This window comes from Egretta garzetta, unplaced genomic scaffold (assembly GCF_000687185.1).
Source record: "Egretta garzetta isolate BGI_Z169 unplaced genomic scaffold, ASM68718v1 scaffold159, whole genome shotgun sequence".
NCBI lineage: Eukaryota > Metazoa > Chordata > Aves > Pelecaniformes > Ardeidae > Egretta > Egretta garzetta.
In genome coordinates, this window is record NW_009260762.1 from 60,621 (window position 1) to 78,814 (window position 18,194).

General features: G+C 39.0%; 2 protein-coding genes across 2 annotated transcripts in view; one reads left to right on the plus strand and one right to left on the minus strand.

Moving 5' to 3' along the window:
• ALDH1L2 (aldehyde dehydrogenase 1 family member L2) overlaps nt 1–11,190 on the plus strand; it is a 26,884-nt gene extending 15,694 nt beyond the window's left edge. The window contains exons 12-23 of the mRNA XM_009646066.2: nt 1,454–1,472; nt 1,964–2,114; nt 2,839–2,909; nt 3,015–3,120; nt 3,504–3,591; nt 4,360–4,453; nt 4,745–4,841; nt 6,313–6,411; nt 7,138–7,303; nt 8,553–8,658; nt 9,917–10,116; nt 11,135–11,190. Of these exons, the coding sequence (XP_009644361.1) occupies nt 1,454–1,472; nt 1,964–2,114; nt 2,839–2,909; nt 3,015–3,120; nt 3,504–3,591; nt 4,360–4,453; nt 4,745–4,841; nt 6,313–6,411; nt 7,138–7,303; nt 8,553–8,658; nt 9,917–10,116; nt 11,135–11,190 (1,253 nt within the window). The remainder of the gene's footprint in view (nt 1–1,453; nt 1,473–1,963; nt 2,115–2,838; nt 2,910–3,014; nt 3,121–3,503; nt 3,592–4,359; nt 4,454–4,744; nt 4,842–6,312; nt 6,412–7,137; nt 7,304–8,552; nt 8,659–9,916; nt 10,117–11,134) is intronic.
• A 2,269-nt stretch (nt 11,191–13,459) lies between these two features.
• On the minus strand, nt 13,460–17,138 carry CUNH12orf45 (chromosome unknown C12orf45 homolog). The gene is made up of 3 exons (XM_035901477.1): nt 17,033–17,138; nt 15,242–15,378; nt 13,460–13,668 (listed from the first exon to the last, which is right to left on the minus strand). Exons 2-3 carry the CDS (start codon nt 15,344–15,346, stop codon nt 13,486–13,488), a joined length of 288 nt encoding a protein of 95 aa, XP_035757370.1. The 5' UTR covers nt 15,347–15,378; nt 17,033–17,138; the 3' UTR covers nt 13,460–13,485.
• Between the last annotated feature and the right edge of the window lie 1,056 nt (nt 17,139–18,194).

Below are 18,194 nucleotides of genomic sequence, written 5' to 3' on the forward strand. Positions count from 1 at the left end.
TTTGTTTTGTTTTCTTAAATCTTGTTTTGTTCCTCTGAAGAATTGTTGCGTACATTTCCTGAATACGGTGGATATGAAGAGTCCCACTGTCAGAGGAACTAGATTAGCCATCTTTTGATCCCATAATTTACTTCAGTGTGCTGGTCTTGGGTCTTAGCTGGCTAACCTTTCTTGTGGCAGAGAAAAATCTTGTGATCTCTCACTGCTACCATTTTTAAAAATTATTTATGAATGGAAACAAGAATTGAGGAAAATGTCTCTTAAATACTTGGTGGCTTCATTCAATCTATATGCTTTTTGAGGCAAGGATTGAAAATTTCCTTGTAAAGTCCAAATCCTTCTATATAAATGAGGCTGTTTTACAGGCAGAGTCTACCTAGGCTAGGTAGGCAGAGACTTTTGACTTTGCTAAGCCTGCCCTACATCTGTGCTCCATAGAGTAAACGTACAGCCACATTGCCACTAATTTTGAAACACACTGTAACTGATGCTAGGTTTTCCCAGATCATATCCCAGCATACTTCACACCTGGCTAAAGACCCATTTTACGAGATGTGATATGGTCTGTTGCAGAAGAATTATCCTATGCAGAAACACTCTAAGCTGAATCCCACATTTATCTGAGACACTTTCAGCTCAGTATTTCTTATTTATATCTGTGTCACTGTGTCAACCCTGGTTCTTATTCTGGCCGTGTTATTGTTTTAGAAGATAAACAGAGGTTATGCTGAGTGAATTGTATTTTAGTGGTGGTTTCTGATCCTTGAAGGGCAAGAGATGACCTTGGAAGGATGATGATGCTAGCTACATATTGTGAGGGCAGTACTGGAGGAGCTTCCCTATAAAAAAAGCCTCTTTTGCAGAGGTACATGAAGAGTTTTTGCTGCTTTTTCTTTTCCAGGACATAAAAATGAGTAAGTAGAGTAGAGATGAGTGAAGAAGCAGATTGCTACTCCTGATGGCCACAGGTCCACATTTAATGATGGAAAATCAATCGTCAGCACAGAGGAGAAGATGTACTAGGCAAATTCTGTTCCTATCCAGTAGGTGGAGAGCTTAGTTACTGTACTCAACATAGCAGCTGGCTTTAAAGAAGTTAGGATTTTGAACAGAGATGAAACTTCCTGCCCCAAGTAACTCATGAAGGGGTTAGGTCCTGTGTATCAAACACCTTACTTCTGCAGGGTGTAGTCTGCAGGCTCATTAACATTACTACTGGATGTCCTGGCCAAGTCGCTAATTGTGCTGAGGAGACTGCATATTTATCCATAGGGAAGAGAAGGAATTTGTTTCACCTTAAAAAAATATAATCTTCAATAGTGTGCCCATACCCGCTGCTATATTAAGGCTTTATTGTAGAGAGGAGGCTAACCCTGGACACCAGAATAGACAGCAGATGAAGGATCAGTTACCTGGTGAGCAGCTGCAGGATGGTAGCGGGCTCTGTATTTGGACGGCAGGACCTTCTGGCAGTTTGGTTGGGTGCAGGGGTGCACTGCCCTTGCTTTTATAGCTGCACACTGCTCTCTGCATAACTTCTGTGAGGATTTGGAAACTGAAGATCCAGCTGATTCAGAGATTTGGAGTATACAACTAGAAGATGCTTTTTACTTACTGGTCTGATTTGCTATAATTGGCTCTTGATAGTACAACAAGAGAAAAGTAGAAATATTCTAGTTTTATTTTATTTACAAAACCATAATTGAACAATTGGGTAAGTTTTCACTGTTCAAGTCTTCATCCAGTGTCTACTACAGCCAATATGAAGACATTTGCAGACTTTAACAGGCAATTGTTCAAGCTCTTACTGACATTAATGAGCAGTGGCTCCAGTGCTCCACCTCCAACTTCAGTGGGAATGCAATTTTAATTATGGTTCTTTGCCATACCAAATATCATTTTAGGCTGTCAATGGTTAGATGTCACTTCTCTTTGATGTGGATTTGTAATGCTTTTATTAAAGACTTGCAGACCTGATGGAAGAACATCAAGAAGAGTTAGCAACAATAGAGTCTATTGACTCAGGAGCTGTCTACACTTTAGCTTTGAAGACCCATGTTGGAATGTCTGTGCAGACATTCAGATACTTCGCTGGATGGTGTGACAAAATTCAGGCAAGTGAATACGTAAAGGAAGTAATCAATGGCAATTTTTTTTTTTTTCTGACATGGTGCCAAAAAGCAGTGTTAGCAAAAGTAATCAAGGAATCAAAAAATAAAGCAAAATTAGAATTTTACCTAAAATGGGTCTCCCTGGCAATACAAAAGAACAGTCTGCCTCCAATTGGAGAATATGGATTTAGAATGTGACTCTGAATATCTAAGAAATCAGTTGAGGTGTCACAGTGGATATGCTTGCTTAGTCAGCTCTTGATTATTCATGGAGCAGAATGTTGTTGTGGTCAAGATGTAGGTAAGTGCGGAGACTCATGTCCTGTGTTACGTTCTGACCAAGGCTGGTGAGTTTGCTTGATGGCACAGCAAGTGGCATAGGTTCAACAGCATTTCCTCAAGTATCTTTAAGATCCACAATCAAGAATATCATTCAGCTTTTTTTGATCCATCAGACCCTCACTTTATGTTCTTCCATACTTTTGTTATCTATGCTTTTATATCATCCAACTAAAAATCACTGACTGACTGAACTGACTATGGTATCCATAGTGGGAAATCATACAGTAGAAGCATCCCGTGCCCCTTTCTCTCATCCATGTCCCATGCAAAAGTGCTTCTGGTTTTGAAGCCTATTTGGGCTTTCCAAAACATACTTATATGGCAAATATGTTTGTGATAAAAATGATTAAACAGTACCAAGATTTGTCCCTCCTCTGTCTTTTAGGGTGCTACCATTCCAATTAACCAGGCTCGGCCAAACCATAATCTAACATTCACCAAGAAAGAGCCAATAGGGTAAGTATCATTTTTTTCTTCTTAGTGACAGCCTTGACATACAGAAAAGCCATTCAAAAGGTGCCATCAAAAATGTAATCTTTCTCTGTTTTTCCCTGCCTTAAGTGTCTGTGCAATTGTTATCCCCTGGAATTATCCACTGATGATGCTTGCATGGAAGAGCGCAGCATGCTTGGCTGCAGGCAACACACTCGTACTCAAGCCAGCTCAGGTAAAAACAAAAAGGAATGTGCACATGGCTCAGGTCCTCCACTATTTGTTCAGGAAAAATAATTCAGGCAATCTAGCAGATTTCACCCATAGGTTGACCTGTCATATGTACCCCTAGGTTGACTGTGTCATGTGTTTTAAAATGCATGTGTAATAATACAAATTGCCATGATGATACAAGCTACTGATTGTCTTCAATTCTGCTCTGATGCTACTCTGATTTTCAAGAATGAGTTCTTTTCCACAAGAAGCTATCACTTTTAATTTGTCAGTACTGTGAGTAAGAAGATGAATATTGTATCAAAATTAAGATGTATTGAATGTAAAAGATACCATCATGCATTTAGTTAAAATAGGAGATCTAACCTAAGTGTTTCTACTTAGGTCACACCTCTGACTTCCTTGAAGTTTGCAGAACTCTCAGCTAAAGCTGGATTTCCTAAGGGTGTTATAAATATTCTGCCTGGTTCAGGTAAATCTTCAACCAACCATTTTTCTGGGAAGAGTAGGTCATGCTAAAACTGGTGAACTAGCACCTTACCTTTTTGAAGACCTATTACATAAGTGCATATGTCTTCATAGGTAGTAGGCTTGCATCTATGTCATACAGTGATGTCCTGTATTTCCAGAAGAGAATTGGAAAAATCTGTATGTCACTTGGCTCTAGCTAGTGGTAAGAGCTGTCAGCCTTCGCCCTTTACAAGTTCACACAAATAGCACGAACACTCTGAAAAATAATGTATTACAGAGAAACATGTTTCACTTGATTATAAAACTTCATTTTTTCTCCTAATCTTATCATCACTTGGAACTATTTAAATGTGACTGTGAGACCTAGAGCAAGCTGGTAATTGGTAATTGATGTGTATTGGTCACTATAGGTAAGTCACCATGTTGCCTGATGTCACCATTTTCCTCTTTCCCCTAAGGAAGAAAAGTGACAAAGGAACTGTGTGGGGCAGGCTCTGTCACAAATTAGATTATTCCACCTACAGTGGAATATTAGGAAGGAAGGTTTTTAGAACAGACAGATGGGGGAATCTGGAGACAGTAATGTGACCCAGGTTAACTAATATGAGATTTTTCATAGTCATATGAACAAAGCTGTAAATATAAATAAGGATGTGATATTGTACTTGGCTGACATATTGTTAGATCTTTCTGTGTTACAGTGCTGCTGCTGGAGTAGTAAAAATTGCCTATGTACTGTCCAGCTAAGCTGTTTTCCTCATCCTGATAGGTGGCTTAGTGGGACAGCACCTGTCTGAACATCCAGATGTTCGCAAAGTTGGATTCACTGGTTCAACACCAACTGGTAAACAGATCATGAAGAGGTACTCTCAGCAAAAGATTCCTAAATAAACACTGCTTAATCTAGTTCTGAAGTATCTTACTAGCTATATTGTGCACATAGCAGTAATAGAAAAGCATAACTACAATGGTTGTTTACATTTGTGCAGAATTCTAAGTCACTATTGAAAAACAGAGGGTCATACATTTTCACTAGATATGATTCAAAAGAAATAATGAAATAGAATCATAGAATGTTTTGAGTTGGAAGGGACCCCTAGAGGTCATAAGGTATTTAAAAGTTGTTTTTATATGATTATTTATATTTTTTACAGTGCAGCCACTAATTTGAAGAAAGTTTCTCTTGAACTTGGTGGTAAATCACCATTGATCATATTCAGTGACTGTGAACTTGACAGAGCCGTCAAAATGGTAATGTTATTTTGAAGTAAAATATATTCAAAGCCTTTGTGATACACCCTCACAGTATTGCGGTGTTCTTCTTGACTTGCCAAAAACTGCAGTAGGGAGCACTTGTGTGAAAAATCATGCCATCTATTAGAAAACAGACTCTTTTTCTACAAGATGTTTCTCTATTCTGGCACAGTTAAGCTATTCATGCTGCACCAAAAAGGCAGGCATCAGTACTACAACAAATATATATTAGAAAATACAACAAAACAAAGAAATTTAGCTGGAAAGTATTTTCACTAGCCAAGTTAACACATTAAAATTGATTTGCCAAATCTGATACTCAAAAAAAAAAAGCACTTAAAAAATAAAAACCTGAAAGTGAGTTAAAATATATATCAAGCTCCCTATTGCCATATAGTTCTTCTTAATTCACCATCAGTTGTCATAACCCACCTTCCCAACCAGCCATAATGTGTTTAAAGTTCATAAATAAGACACGCAAATCAGATATGCAGTGGATTTAGGGGGCTTATTTCCTTCTCGGGTGATCTGATTCATCAAAATGACAGCAGATGCAGTTTGCTCACTAAGAAGCAAATGAAAGTCTTTCACACTGTACTTTCCCAAAGTGCTAATTCTGTGAATTCTCTAAACCAGCATAAGCAGGTACTGCTACCAGGAAGAAACTATTTTACACTTTCCTAATTTTTGGAGTGTCTTTTGGCAGGACAAAGGCCTGAGTATACGTGGAAAATAATAAAAGCTGAAACCTCATAGTCAGTTCACTGATTGGCCTCACCACTGTTCTCAGCTGTAGAAGTGAAAGGGTGATGCAGGCTGGCCTGAGCTGTACATGGCTTTAAATGATTCTGAAACAATGCTTTTTTGCCACACACTTGACACTAGCACGTGATCCCAGTCATGCCTACTAATGCCAGGACCCTAGGCCTTTGCAGCTGCCAGAAAACTACTTTTTAGGAATTTTATTTGTCCTGCTCTCCCTTTCCCCACCTCCCTAACCCCCCTGTAAAAACAATGGCAGGTATCTGTTCTTGGTAAATAAAAACTGCATGGGGTCTGAACCCACACTCTTGAAATAGGAGGTTCTCTGCAGATTAGAGCTAGGTAATGTTCACCCCGTTACATGCGGCTTTCGACACAAGCAGTATGGCTCAGTGGATTGCACGGGTTTATATTCACTGGTGATGCTGCCAGCCCTCTTCTCTGTGATGCTGCAGCAGGTGTTCCTGTGGAACGCTCATGGAAATGGAGAGAGCGGTGCTAATGGCTTCACCCTGAGCCATTTGTCTCCATGGAAGTGTGTTTGCCAGTTGTAAGATTACTCTGCTTGTTGCATTGATGATGTCCCTTTACATAAAGCATTACGCTTTGAGGGTCACAAATACAGAATGCAACCCAGGGGAACAGAATGAAAGGGAGACTGAACAAAAGGTTGCGTATAAATATTAATGTTTTTTTCTCTGATCAGGGTATGGGAGCAGTATATTTCAACAAAGGAGAAAACTGCATTGCAGCTGGCAGGCTGTTTGTGGAGGAATCAATCCATGATGAATTTGTTAGAAAAGTGGTAAGATATTCAAGGACTAAAGTTCAAGCAAATACTTTACTATGGCACAAAGATCCACTAGTTTTATAGACACTTGGATTTCTTCTTATTTTCAGTTTAATTTCTCCTTATTGCTTATGATAGGCAATGCTGCTTCTCAGGAACGTCTTACAGGGTTAAAAGGAAGGCACTGAAGGGAGATATTTTCATCAGTAATGGACGGATAAGTGACACTAAAATAGATATTGTACCTTCAGTGATATTTCATACTTGACTAGGAAAGTAAGATTAAAAAAATTACTGAACTGAGGTCAATGTGATTGAAGCTGCTGTGAAGTTTAAAAAAAAGGCATATTCGAAGTGTAGCTAGAGTAATATGAATATCATTATTAAAATCCAATAGTCACCACACTGTTCCACTGGAGAATTCATTTAGTTAGATCAAGAACAGGAAATCACTGTCACAACTCATTTACCAGTGGTGAAAGCTAACATTTTACATGCCTATCTTCATAACAGAGGAGAATGAATACATGAAAACAGCATAAAAAACTTTCAGAATTAACCGGAGATTATCAAACATAAGACAAAGCCTCATTTTAGAAAGGGAGGAGCATTCCACCTTCTAAGAAACCAGCCCTATTAGAGCCTAATTTCATAGTACAAAAAATGAAGCATCCCGAATCACAGGTCACTTTAACAACTATTTGCTATGTTATGTAACCATTTTAATTGGGTAACCCATAGGTGGAAGAAATAAAAAAGATGAAAATTGGTGACCCGCTTGATAGATCTACAGATCATGGCCCACAAAATCATAAGGCACACTTGGAAAAGCTGCTGCAATATTGTGAAACTGGAGTAAAAGAAGGAGCCACTCTAGTGTATGGAGGAAGACAAGTACGTAGACCAGGTAAATTACTGTTCAGAGTTGTTTGGAACTTCTATGCTTTAAACAAAACCCATCATGATTGTCTCTGCTGCATTATGTGAAGTAGCAATATCATGGGAACAGTACCAGGTAAGCCCAAGATACCACTTGAGAACAGGACTTTCAACTCTCTTATTAAGAGAAGTCGTGCAACTGAAGCATAACGTATGAAATTGAATCAGAAAGTAGTCTGTATAGGAATATTTTGCTCTTTTATTCCTGTTGTTTGTGAGGCACTGAGGCTTTTTTTGCAACATCCTTGAACGGTCAAGAGCCATAAGTATAATTATATCCATTTAGATCACACTAACACTAAAGCTGACTGAAACCACTAGCAGAGTTTGCATAAGGTATTATTATCAAAAGCCTTTTTTGCTATAGAGGCAATATGTATGCTACATTTTCTCATGGACATCTGTCCTTTATCAATAGTGAAGGGAAACATTTGCATCAAAGTTTCAAAACATCATGATTGCATCCCTAAATAAAATGAAACTGGAGATTCATAACTATATGAAATCAGCGTAACAAAACTAAATGGGAAATCTTATGGAAGGGGGCGGCATTTATGTAAAATCTCTGAAGCTAATTTTACCCACTCAAACTGGGATCCACTCACACACCAAGACGTAGGTGACCAGGATCGCTTGTGTATAACACCAGGATAGTTCTCAGTTGGCAGTGATGAGCTAGCTTTTGGACAGGTCTTTACACCCTTCAGAAATGGACAGTCATTATGAGGTGGTCCTCTGCCTCAGAATCTTCTTTACTTCAGCACCCATAAATCCTAGGCAAAGTTGCTGCCCATCACATGTTTTTCCTCATTTGGAATATACAGATCTTCATGGCTCCAGTCTATCTTCTTGTTGGGTAACAAGAAAAACCGTGGCCTCCGTGACATGCTGTAACCTTGTCTTCCTGCTGTCAGAGTGCAGGGCCTTCGCCCGAGGAGTCCCTTGGGCTGTGGCATGCAGACCTTCCGCCCTGCACAGAAACAGCACATGTGGTTGCTCTGATCAATACAGGCCATTCTTTCAACCTTTTTTCTGCTGTTTCTCTGGCACTTACGCACATGCATTTCCATTCATACTTTATTCATATCAATCTTGATATTTTTTCTTTCAAGTCTCGACATATCTGTGACCTCAAAGTATGGAAAAGAGGTGGCCTGGACAATACAAACCATGAAGCATTTCCACCATGCTCAAATGATGCTCTATCCTCTGTTTAGGTTTCTTCATGGAACCCACGGTATTCACAGATGTTGAAGACCATATGTATATTGCCCAGGAAGAGTCCTTTGGTCCTGTGATGGTGATTTCTAAATTTAAAAATGGGTATGTTCTCCTCTGGTTACTGTTAGAAACTTTATTTCCTCATTTTCACCCTAAGTGTAGAAATGATAGCAAACATAGTATGATTTTGCTAAATCTTGTAAGACCAGTCTGAATCCCTAGATCGTCTTCCAGCTAAATTCTCAGAAAATACCCTTTTTAGGACAGGCTGTCCTGCTCCATGTTGATATAGAACTAACGCTGTTAGCAGTGTATGACAGGATAGAATGCAACCATGAGTGCCAGTTCTTAAATAAGGCTCAGTATTCAGTGAAACATTTTTAATGAAATTGATGTGGTAATTGCAACAGCTTGATCAAATTACAAAATGAGTATTTTTTCCAGCAGAATCACTTATTTTTCTCTGTCACAAAAGACCGCACAGCATTGTTGTGCATTGTTTAACGCTGGCACATTACTGTTGCAAATGAAAATCCCTCTGTATATTTTGTAGACTGCCAATTTTAATAGCTTTCATTCCAAATCATAATTATTTCACACACAGATGAGACTAAAACCCTGTGTAGAAACTTCATGTAACTATTTCCACCAGGTTTCATCTTCTGCAGTTTGATAATGCAATTAAGAACGAGCCGCATAGATAACCCTTCACATCTGTAAGTTATATATGGTGACAAGGGACTGTATTGAGTTTCTTTAAGTTTTAAATTATTATGGATTTTTGAAGCTACATGAAGATGAGATACAAATAGAAAACAGCACTCTGGACATGGCCTGAAAAGTTGTGTCTTGATGGAAGTCTGAATTTCAGCATTCATTCTGCCTTAACTTGTGAAGCAAGCCAAAATTTTAGTGAAGTGATACATAATGTGCTGCCAAGCTCTGCTTTACAAATGTTTTTGTATTGCTTTAATCCCAAAGTTGTACTGTAGCTGAGCAAAGCTGGTATGCATACTGCAACTTCTCCTCCACTTCTCAGTGCAGATCTTTTAACCACTGAAATGTAAGGTTCCAAGTTGGAAGCTTTACAAGTTTGAAGCAAGGGTATCAATTTCCACAGATCTGTCAGATTGACACACAGATTAGTCTTTAATAAATTGTCTTTAAAAAAGCTAACTGGAGAAAAAAAAGAGCACGGGAAAGGGGCTTCAGTGACATGGCATGTGGAAGATTTAAAAAAGCTAACTGGAGGAAAAAAAAAAGAGCATGGGAAAGGGGCTTCAGTGACATGGCATGTGGAAGGTTGCTAGCACTTGTTTATTTTACCTAGCTGCAATTAAGTAATTTCTTTCCCCTGTAGGGATGTCGATGGAGTGCTGCGACGGGCAAATACCACAGAATATGGTTTAGCTTCAGGAGTTTTCACAAAAGACATAAGCAAAGCTCTCTACATCAGTGAAAAGCTAGAAGCTGGAACTGTTTTTATTAACACATACAACAAAACTGATGTGGCAGCACCATTTGGTGGATTTAAACAGTCTGGCTTTGGGAAAGATTTAGGTAAGTTGTTCTCTCCCTCCCTCACTTCATATTTGACAGTCCAAATCAATGAAAAAACAACCCTACCTGCATACAGTGTATCCAGTAAAACACGAGCTGTGGATGCACGTCCTGGTATCTCCTACATTCCTCCAATGACAGTAATCCAGTTCCTCTCCCATCCCTATGATATTCCTGCCTCAATACCTCCAGTTCAACCCGTCCTGTACATTTGCTAAATAATGCTGCGGCACGCAGAATATTCCTCTCCAACTGCTCTCGGGGCAGTCACATTACAGCTCGTCCAAAGCTGTGTACAGGCCACGGAACACTGTCAAGCAGCAAAGGCATTGGCCAAAATCTTCTTTCCTTTCCCTCAGAAAGAATGCTCATTTAGGTTTCTCTAAACGTGTGAGAGCATGGGAAACTTTTTTTGCCTTAAAATGTCATCAAAATTTGCCAACAGCCACAGAGAAAGATGCATTAAAAAAATCTTTTCAAAACCAGTTTTTGAAAAAGCAAGGTCTAGTCTGTCAAAGAAACTTTACAAGTCTGGACTGATCAAGCCTTGTAGCCAAGAAAAATGAAAGAAAAAAATATTTCAGTGATAGATTTTTGCCTATCTCGAGCAAATATAAGACATTTCCTGAAACCAAAATGAGTAACAGGAAAAAAGATTGCCGGTTTTCACACAGCTTCTTTACCTAGAAACTTAGCGTCAGCAAACCAAAGTTCATAAATTCAACTACGAGCCCCCAGTGGCCACCCAGAGACGGTTGCTGCTTCAGTCCCACCCACGTGGCTGCTTGTTAAATCCCAGCTCCTTTTTCTTTCCACACCTGGTGTGTTTGGCCTCTTCTTCACAGAGCAGTTCTGTAAATCTCAGTGGAAGGATAAGTTAGTTGGTTTCTTATTGTTCCTTAAGGACTCAAATATTGGCTAAAGCATTTTAGACTTTTCTTAATAATATGGTTACAGTCTCTGACAACATTCTCTCATTTAGCTGCTATTCTAACTGGTGAATATTGTGCTTGTACAGGTGAAGAAGCTCTTCATGAGTATCTTCGAACCAAGGCTATCACTGTGGAATATTAAAGTAACAACCTCACTTGAGAAGTAAACTTTCAGCAGAATTTGAATCTTAATGACTCCATGAAACACTTAGTACCATGCCCAGGATATGCTGTCTGAAGTACTACAACTGGAAAAAAAAAACCCAACCCAAAACACCCATTCCGTGGATAAGTTTCCATAAATCAGGTCCAAATTTTAGTCTTGCTGAAAGGTAAAAGCATTTGGAAACTAACCTGAAGCTATTTCAATTATGCAGCAGCAGCAGCAGTTGCTAGCACAATACCCCCCAAAAAAACCAAGAACATGGTTTGACTTATTTTTTTAAATACAACTGAAGAATGAGTTCTCACATGCCGCCTTCTTATTTCTGTGAACATAGTATTCACATGATCACTTTAAATCCTTAGTCATTAGGCTTCTCTTACAAGTTGAACTAAAATATACTTATTATGCCATTTTTGCTATAAACGAGTTCAAGTTTTACAGTAGCAATTAAACATTCTGCTCTGGCGATTCCTCAGCAGTACAGAAAACCTTTGTGCCATAAGAAGTAAATCAATGCAAGAAAGTGCACTTACTATGATCTTTGTATAGTACATACAGAGTTCAACATCGGTGTTAAACTATGCATATCAAGCTAAAGTTCCTGAAAATATTTTCTATCTTTTTGTTGATACGGAATGTGTGATCTGCCTGCAATTTGAAAGGTGGTTACATTAACAAATTAAAATCACTTTTTGTGTCTGTGCGCATGGACTGTTATCAGTGTTTTACACAGCATGATTATTACTTTGTATTTCTTTTTTTTTTAATCTACGGGAAAATCTCTGGTAAAATGACTGAGTTAAGATGTTGGCTTTCAAACTTTCTTCCGTTTGAAGGAAACTTTCCATAGATTGAGACCTGACCTACCAAACTAAGCCTACTAAGGCCACTTGCTCTTCTTACGAGTGCAACTCCATCCAAAGCTTAATCTCACCTGTGGGCTGCCAGTACAAGTAGCAGTCCAACTCCGATTCCCACCCTTACCCTTTGCTAAAATATTTTCTGGTTTAATCAGTTAATCCCAGTAAATCATGCCCCCATTCTATTTTTAAGAAGCCGCGTTGTGAAAGAAAGACCAGAATCCTTGTTGTTTATCACAAATATTATAGAAATGGATATTAAAACAACAGCTTTAAGTACAGGATTCAAAATAAATTCTATAAATAATTGCAGGTTTCAAGTCATGACATTAAGGTTAATATTTGAGCAAATACAATATAGAAAGTGTTACTTTAATGGTGTAGAAAATACAAAGTTCCTTTAAGAAACAAACGATGACATCCAGGAGCATGACAGATACTTCTGAAATGCAAGCCCATCTGTGAAGTAAACACAGCAGCCCAAATCACTGTATTTGATCCATCTGAGGTAAGTATGAATGAGACATACTTTCACTGATTCTGGTTTCACAATTGTTTCAAGCTAACAGGCCAGCTGAAAATTCACCTTTTTATTCTTCTGGCAGTGACAGTTGTTAACAAAACGGAGAGGACAGAAACATGGCAGGGAAAGTGGGAGATGAGAAGTGTAGCTTAAAGCAACTGTAACACCAGAGGCAGGCTTAACCGTTTAAGTGCTAAGGGTGTCTGCACTACAGCTACAAACATTCCAGATAGGAGCTAGCAGCCTGCCCATAACGATACGGAGCTCAGTGCAGGCGCAGAGGGTAAGTAATCCTTTGCCGAACTCTCTCTTGAGTCATGGCTCTCCTGGCCCACGCTAGCTCACCTTGAAACGACCTCAGCCACTGCTTTCGTGTTCAGCAGTTACTGTAATGAACGCAATGCAGACGTACCTCTAATGTACTTATTACAAGATAATGTTTAATATTGAAGACATTGTACATAACAGTTCACAGGACATGGAATATAAAAAACCAGAACTTTTTTCCTAGTTAACTCTTTCCTGCCCTTGAAGCAAAAACTTGCTGTAGCGCACTACAAAAATCCTTTTTCAACAAAGCAACAGAACAAGAATTTTAACTTAGTTCAAATGCCCCAAATTCTAGCTGCTTTCTTAGTCTAACCTACTATGAAGCTCATTTCCATGTTGTTTGATGAATAAAACCGTACTTAATTCTTCAGAAATCCAGCCTGCCTCAGTCATGAGCAGATCCTGAATTCTCCACCATGTACATGATAGCATTTCACATGATCCTGAGGGATGCTACATTGGGAAACACAGTAGATTTAAGGGCCAAGTCTTCAAAGTAAGAAAACACGATTTTGGGGTTTTGTTGACTTTGTTTTTTTACAGTAAAATAAAACAGATTTACTCATTCACTTTGCTGTCCAAAATTTCTATTTTGCCCTTTTCTCCCTTTTGTTTAGGAAACTTAATGTTGTCTATTGTCACTTCAGCAGCTACACAATCATCTTCAGATTCAGAGTCGTCTTCTGAAGTTAGTATCTCTTCATCTGAATCAGAATCACTCAGCTCAACTACAGCCACATTCTGGAAAAAAAGACCTTAGTTAACACTTTACACATTTCCATACCACTTCTGTCTTTTGAGTAAAACATAAAGCAAACACATGAAAGAGCCTACTACCATAAGAAAACCACAACCACGATCAGAAAGACTTTTGGGTTCTCCTAGGATTATGACGAATATGAACAGATTGCTAAATACTGAAACTGTAATTTATATTGCCCTATAGCACATAAAACATCACTTTTATATGATTATCAAAGAGAGAAATGAGTCAATTGCTGAACTCGGATGTCTAAATCAGATATTTAAACTGACAAGCAGGAGGCTTCAAAACTAGTTTTCAATAAAGAATTCAAATGAAACCATTTAGCGTATAAGGGGTCATGACATATATACAAATGTGTGTATATATATTTATTAATATAGTTCATATCTTATAACCTAGCAGTGTTCATGGCACTAAAACTACTGCAAAATAGCAAGTAGTTAAAACCACCAGGATATTTTTTGAAGTAAAAGTGATCATATATTTCCATATGCAGAGCCATGATTTTTTGAGGTCTGTTTTTCTCTCCGAAAGTATCTGTCTTAAACTGATAATCCTCACCTCAAAAACTTCCTGAGTGCAGCAAAGCGAAATACAGTAATTTGGGATGCAAATAAATTTCTTCAGTGATTTGCAAATAGCATTAAGCTGTTAATCACTAGGTCTCCTGACTTATTATAAAGCCAAGATACTTGTCAGCCACTGTCACATGAAAAATCTTTCGAAAATCCTGTCCAGGTCACTTCAGCATATTAAACCAAACAATTTTTGTGATCCACTTTGTTCTCTTACTATTTATTTGGAATTCTTCAGCATATACCAGCACTGGACAACCTGGATACAATCTACAAGAACTACGAATCCAACCAGTGGTCAATAATTTGTTCTGACAGCTCACACACCAACCCCCATGCTGCCTTATTTCTGTCTTCTATCTTGTGGGTCTGCAGGCCAGAAGGCACTTGGATGGGACATGCACGTATCACATCACCTCCATATTAAAATTTTCTTACATGAGCACGTGGCTGCAGCACTTCAGTTAAAAACAGAAAGAAAATATTGACATAAATGTAAATAAATAGACACATGCCAGCCATAAAGGATCGCAACACCACTAACAACTTTTCTAAACCCAAGACCTGTAGCCAGTCCTAGACCTGCCTACAAAGCACAGCTGAAAGCCAGTTACTACTCTTATACTAAAGCCTTCTGTTATGCCTTACTGCACCTCACATTGTCCAGTTTCTAAACCAAATTACCAACGAGACACTTAAAATACACTTTGTGACTTACTTTCAATTCAGAGTTGCTGATTCAAAAGTATGTCTTATTCTGGCCTTAAAACTACTTCATCCTCAGTCATTAAATTCTGCAAGTGTGACAAGTAGTAAATTTTAACCAAATAAGCATTTTTATTACATCTATGTTTTGAATTTGCAGATTGCAGACTAAAATGGTATAGACTTAGCCTTATCTAATAAATTAGCTCATTCTAAGATCAGAGAATTATATTTTCTTTATAAAGTAAGAAATACAGTAAGTATTTACCATTTCTATTACTTTTTCTGTTGCACTGTCTAGATTTTCAATATCAAACTGATGAGCTGGTACTGTTACCATTTTTCTTCTTAGCTCATCGTTTGCATGTGCCATCTGTGGTAAAAAGCTCTGTACTCGATCCAAAACTGAAAAAGAAATAAATATCACATGTATATATACACAAACTATTATACCTTAGTTTATACATCTATACCTCAGAAATCTGAGCATTTAAACAGATTCCATTTCAATTGTAATTTCCAGATGTCTACCATATTTAGGATGTTTTAATAGGAGGATTTATTACAGCATTCAATTTTCCAAGCAAAAAAGATATCGAATCTATTAGTCAGTATGTGGTGCAGGAAGAAATCACTTAAACAATTCCACTTGGATTCTTAAAACAAAATGTAACTACTTTACAGAAAACCTGCTTGTAAATTCCATAGTTTTAAACACATATTGAGTGCTATCTTGAGAAACTTCCACATCGGTATTGTCTCCAAGGGAAATATAATTATGTCCTCCTTTCTTCCTTAATAAAGTAGAGGCCAAAGGTCTCAAAGAAGATGGAAAAATTAGCTGTAGGCCAGATGCCACAGGTGTCATGCTACCCTAAAGAAAATTCAACATAATTATTGCAAGTGGCTCTGAAATTGAGATGGTGGGAGAGAGACGGATGCTCTAGGTTGAAATATAAAGCACTTATCCTCTACAGAAATATCGCTCTAAGCTCAGTGGGACTTCCCAACAATTTTAAGATGATCAGTGTCATTAGGAGAATCACACCCATTTCCCCTACATGGAAGAAGGGAACACCTTCACCTGCCTCCAGAGTTTCTTCAAATAATCTTTGCTCCACACATGCAGATGAGCCAATAACTAGTTTTCATTCTTTGTGAAGTCAGAGGTACTACTCTGAGTGAGCGCCACGTAAGTCTAACAGGTACAATCTGCCTTTGAAATACTGCCATCATTGTAGACACCTTTGTCCAAGAAAGCACTCAATATAACAAATGTTTTTTCTAGTACTGTTTAAATCTCAGCTCAATCACAAAATACAATAGTTTGACAGGAATCCATTTTAAATTGAATGCTTTTATACACCAAATATTTTATACTGAGAAATTACTTCTGAAAAGAGAGAAAAAGCCCAGATCAGCAAAAAAGCAACAACTCAATACTGGAAAAGAACAATCAGAGACTAAAGAACTCTGGTATGTTTTCACTAAGAGACAAACTCCTGCAGATACACTAGTTTCAAAGAATAACAACTTTTACACTACGTCCTCTTCTGCATGGGGTTGGACTGAAGAGAATGTTAGCAATCTATATGTAGCTCTGACTAAGAAAGAAGGAACATAGCTCAATTAAAGAAAAAAAGTTTTCTTAATGCATTCAAATCAATTTGTTATGAATGAATGGTTGTACGGACTGGCTTAATAATTTTGCCAGCACATTCATTAAAAATAAAGTTTTGAAAGTGATTTACGTAACCTCCATTGATTTGAAATCAGCTGACTAAATGAAGACCAGAAGCACAACCTGGCAAGTTCACTATATGCAGCCAGAGTGAGTATTTCTGCAAGAAGTCCCTAAAACTTAGAGCTGTAATGCCTGGCTTTGCAAAACCTCGCTCTGCAGAAGCAGCAGTTACATGATTAGTCTGTGGCACCTGCAACTGCAACAGAGGACCCAGCACCAGCAGAAACACTAATGCAAGGAAAGCGCTGAAGCAAAAGTTACGTCAAATATATTACCTACTACTTGACACCGTTCCAATAACAAAGTCCTACTTACCATTACTCCTCGGAATCCTAACTGTCTGTAAAGTTGTGGCCTTCTTGCTGCTACATTTTGAATTAATCAACAAAGTTTCTTCCAGCCCTGGAAACAAACAAATATTTGGATGTTTACCCACGTCAATCACAAACGTCACATTTTAACTGTGAGGCTCTCTTCTTGCTGCTACTTTTCCACCTTCCTACAAGAAGATGCAGATTCAGCTGGTTTTGCCTCCAGGAATTCCACTCTGCTGTCCTGCAAATACCACTTCTTGATGTGTGTTTGGGGTGGTCACCTCAGTACTTCTCTATGTAATAGGCAGTGAATGTCTAGAACTTGCTACCACAAGAGGCTGTGAAAGCAGACGGATCAGCAGGTTCAACACAGAATTAGACAAATTCAGGGCAGCAGAGTCATGATCGGAAACTAAAAGGACTGAGCAGGAACGTGTCCCCGAGCATCCCTGCCCCTACGATTGCAGGCACCAGCCAAATACAAGAATGGGAAGCCCACAGTGCTTCAACTAGCAAGTTCTCTGTAACTGTCATGGGCTGTGGCAGTTTTTGGAAGAAAGAATACTGGGCTGCGTGGACCGCCGGTCTAACCCTGTAGGTCACTTCTTATACTGTTTTTAAAGCCTTTTGTCAAAGATTTATTTAGCGGCAGAGCTCAACACGCACCTGCGATGACCCGCAGCAAGGCGTAGGGAGGCAGGAGCTAACGCCCGCGAGTCACCCCCATTTAATTCCCTTCCCTCTCAGACGGGGCTGCGCGGTGGCCACCAGCGGAAGCAGGGCACGCACGGTGGTGCTCATCACCTAAATAAGCACTTTCACCAGTAGCACGGTAAAATCCAAATGACGTGGGGAAACTGCGCTAGTCAGACAAGTTAGCTCTGATGGCCGCCAACAGCCGTCAGCCCCTCACCGTTAACTAAAATCAAGCTTTGTTTCTTTCTAACGCTTTTTTTTTTTTTTTGATCCTCATAGCAATGCTGTTACGGCTATCGATCCTGATTTAACTTTTGCTTCGGGTCTCGCCCCCCTCCCTGCATTTACGTCGTACTATGCTGGCAGTGCCCGGAGTAAACGGTAGCTCCCCAACACACGCGAGAGGCGACACCAAGCGCAGCAGGAGCGGCCCGGCGGGCTGGAGAGCCGCCTCCCTCGGGCAGCCC

What these genes read in the sequence shown, in the direction of transcription:
- CUNH12orf45 (XM_035901477.1), bottom strand. Translation starts at nt 15,346, where the DNA reads ATGGCACATGCAAACGATGAGCTAAGAAGAAAAATGGTAACAGTACCA. An exon ending in CAGAAAAAGTAATAGAAATG is followed by an intron (nt 13,669 to 15,241) that starts GTAAATACTTAC and finishes CTTTTTTTCCAG; the next exon opens with AATGTGGCTGTAGTTGAGCT.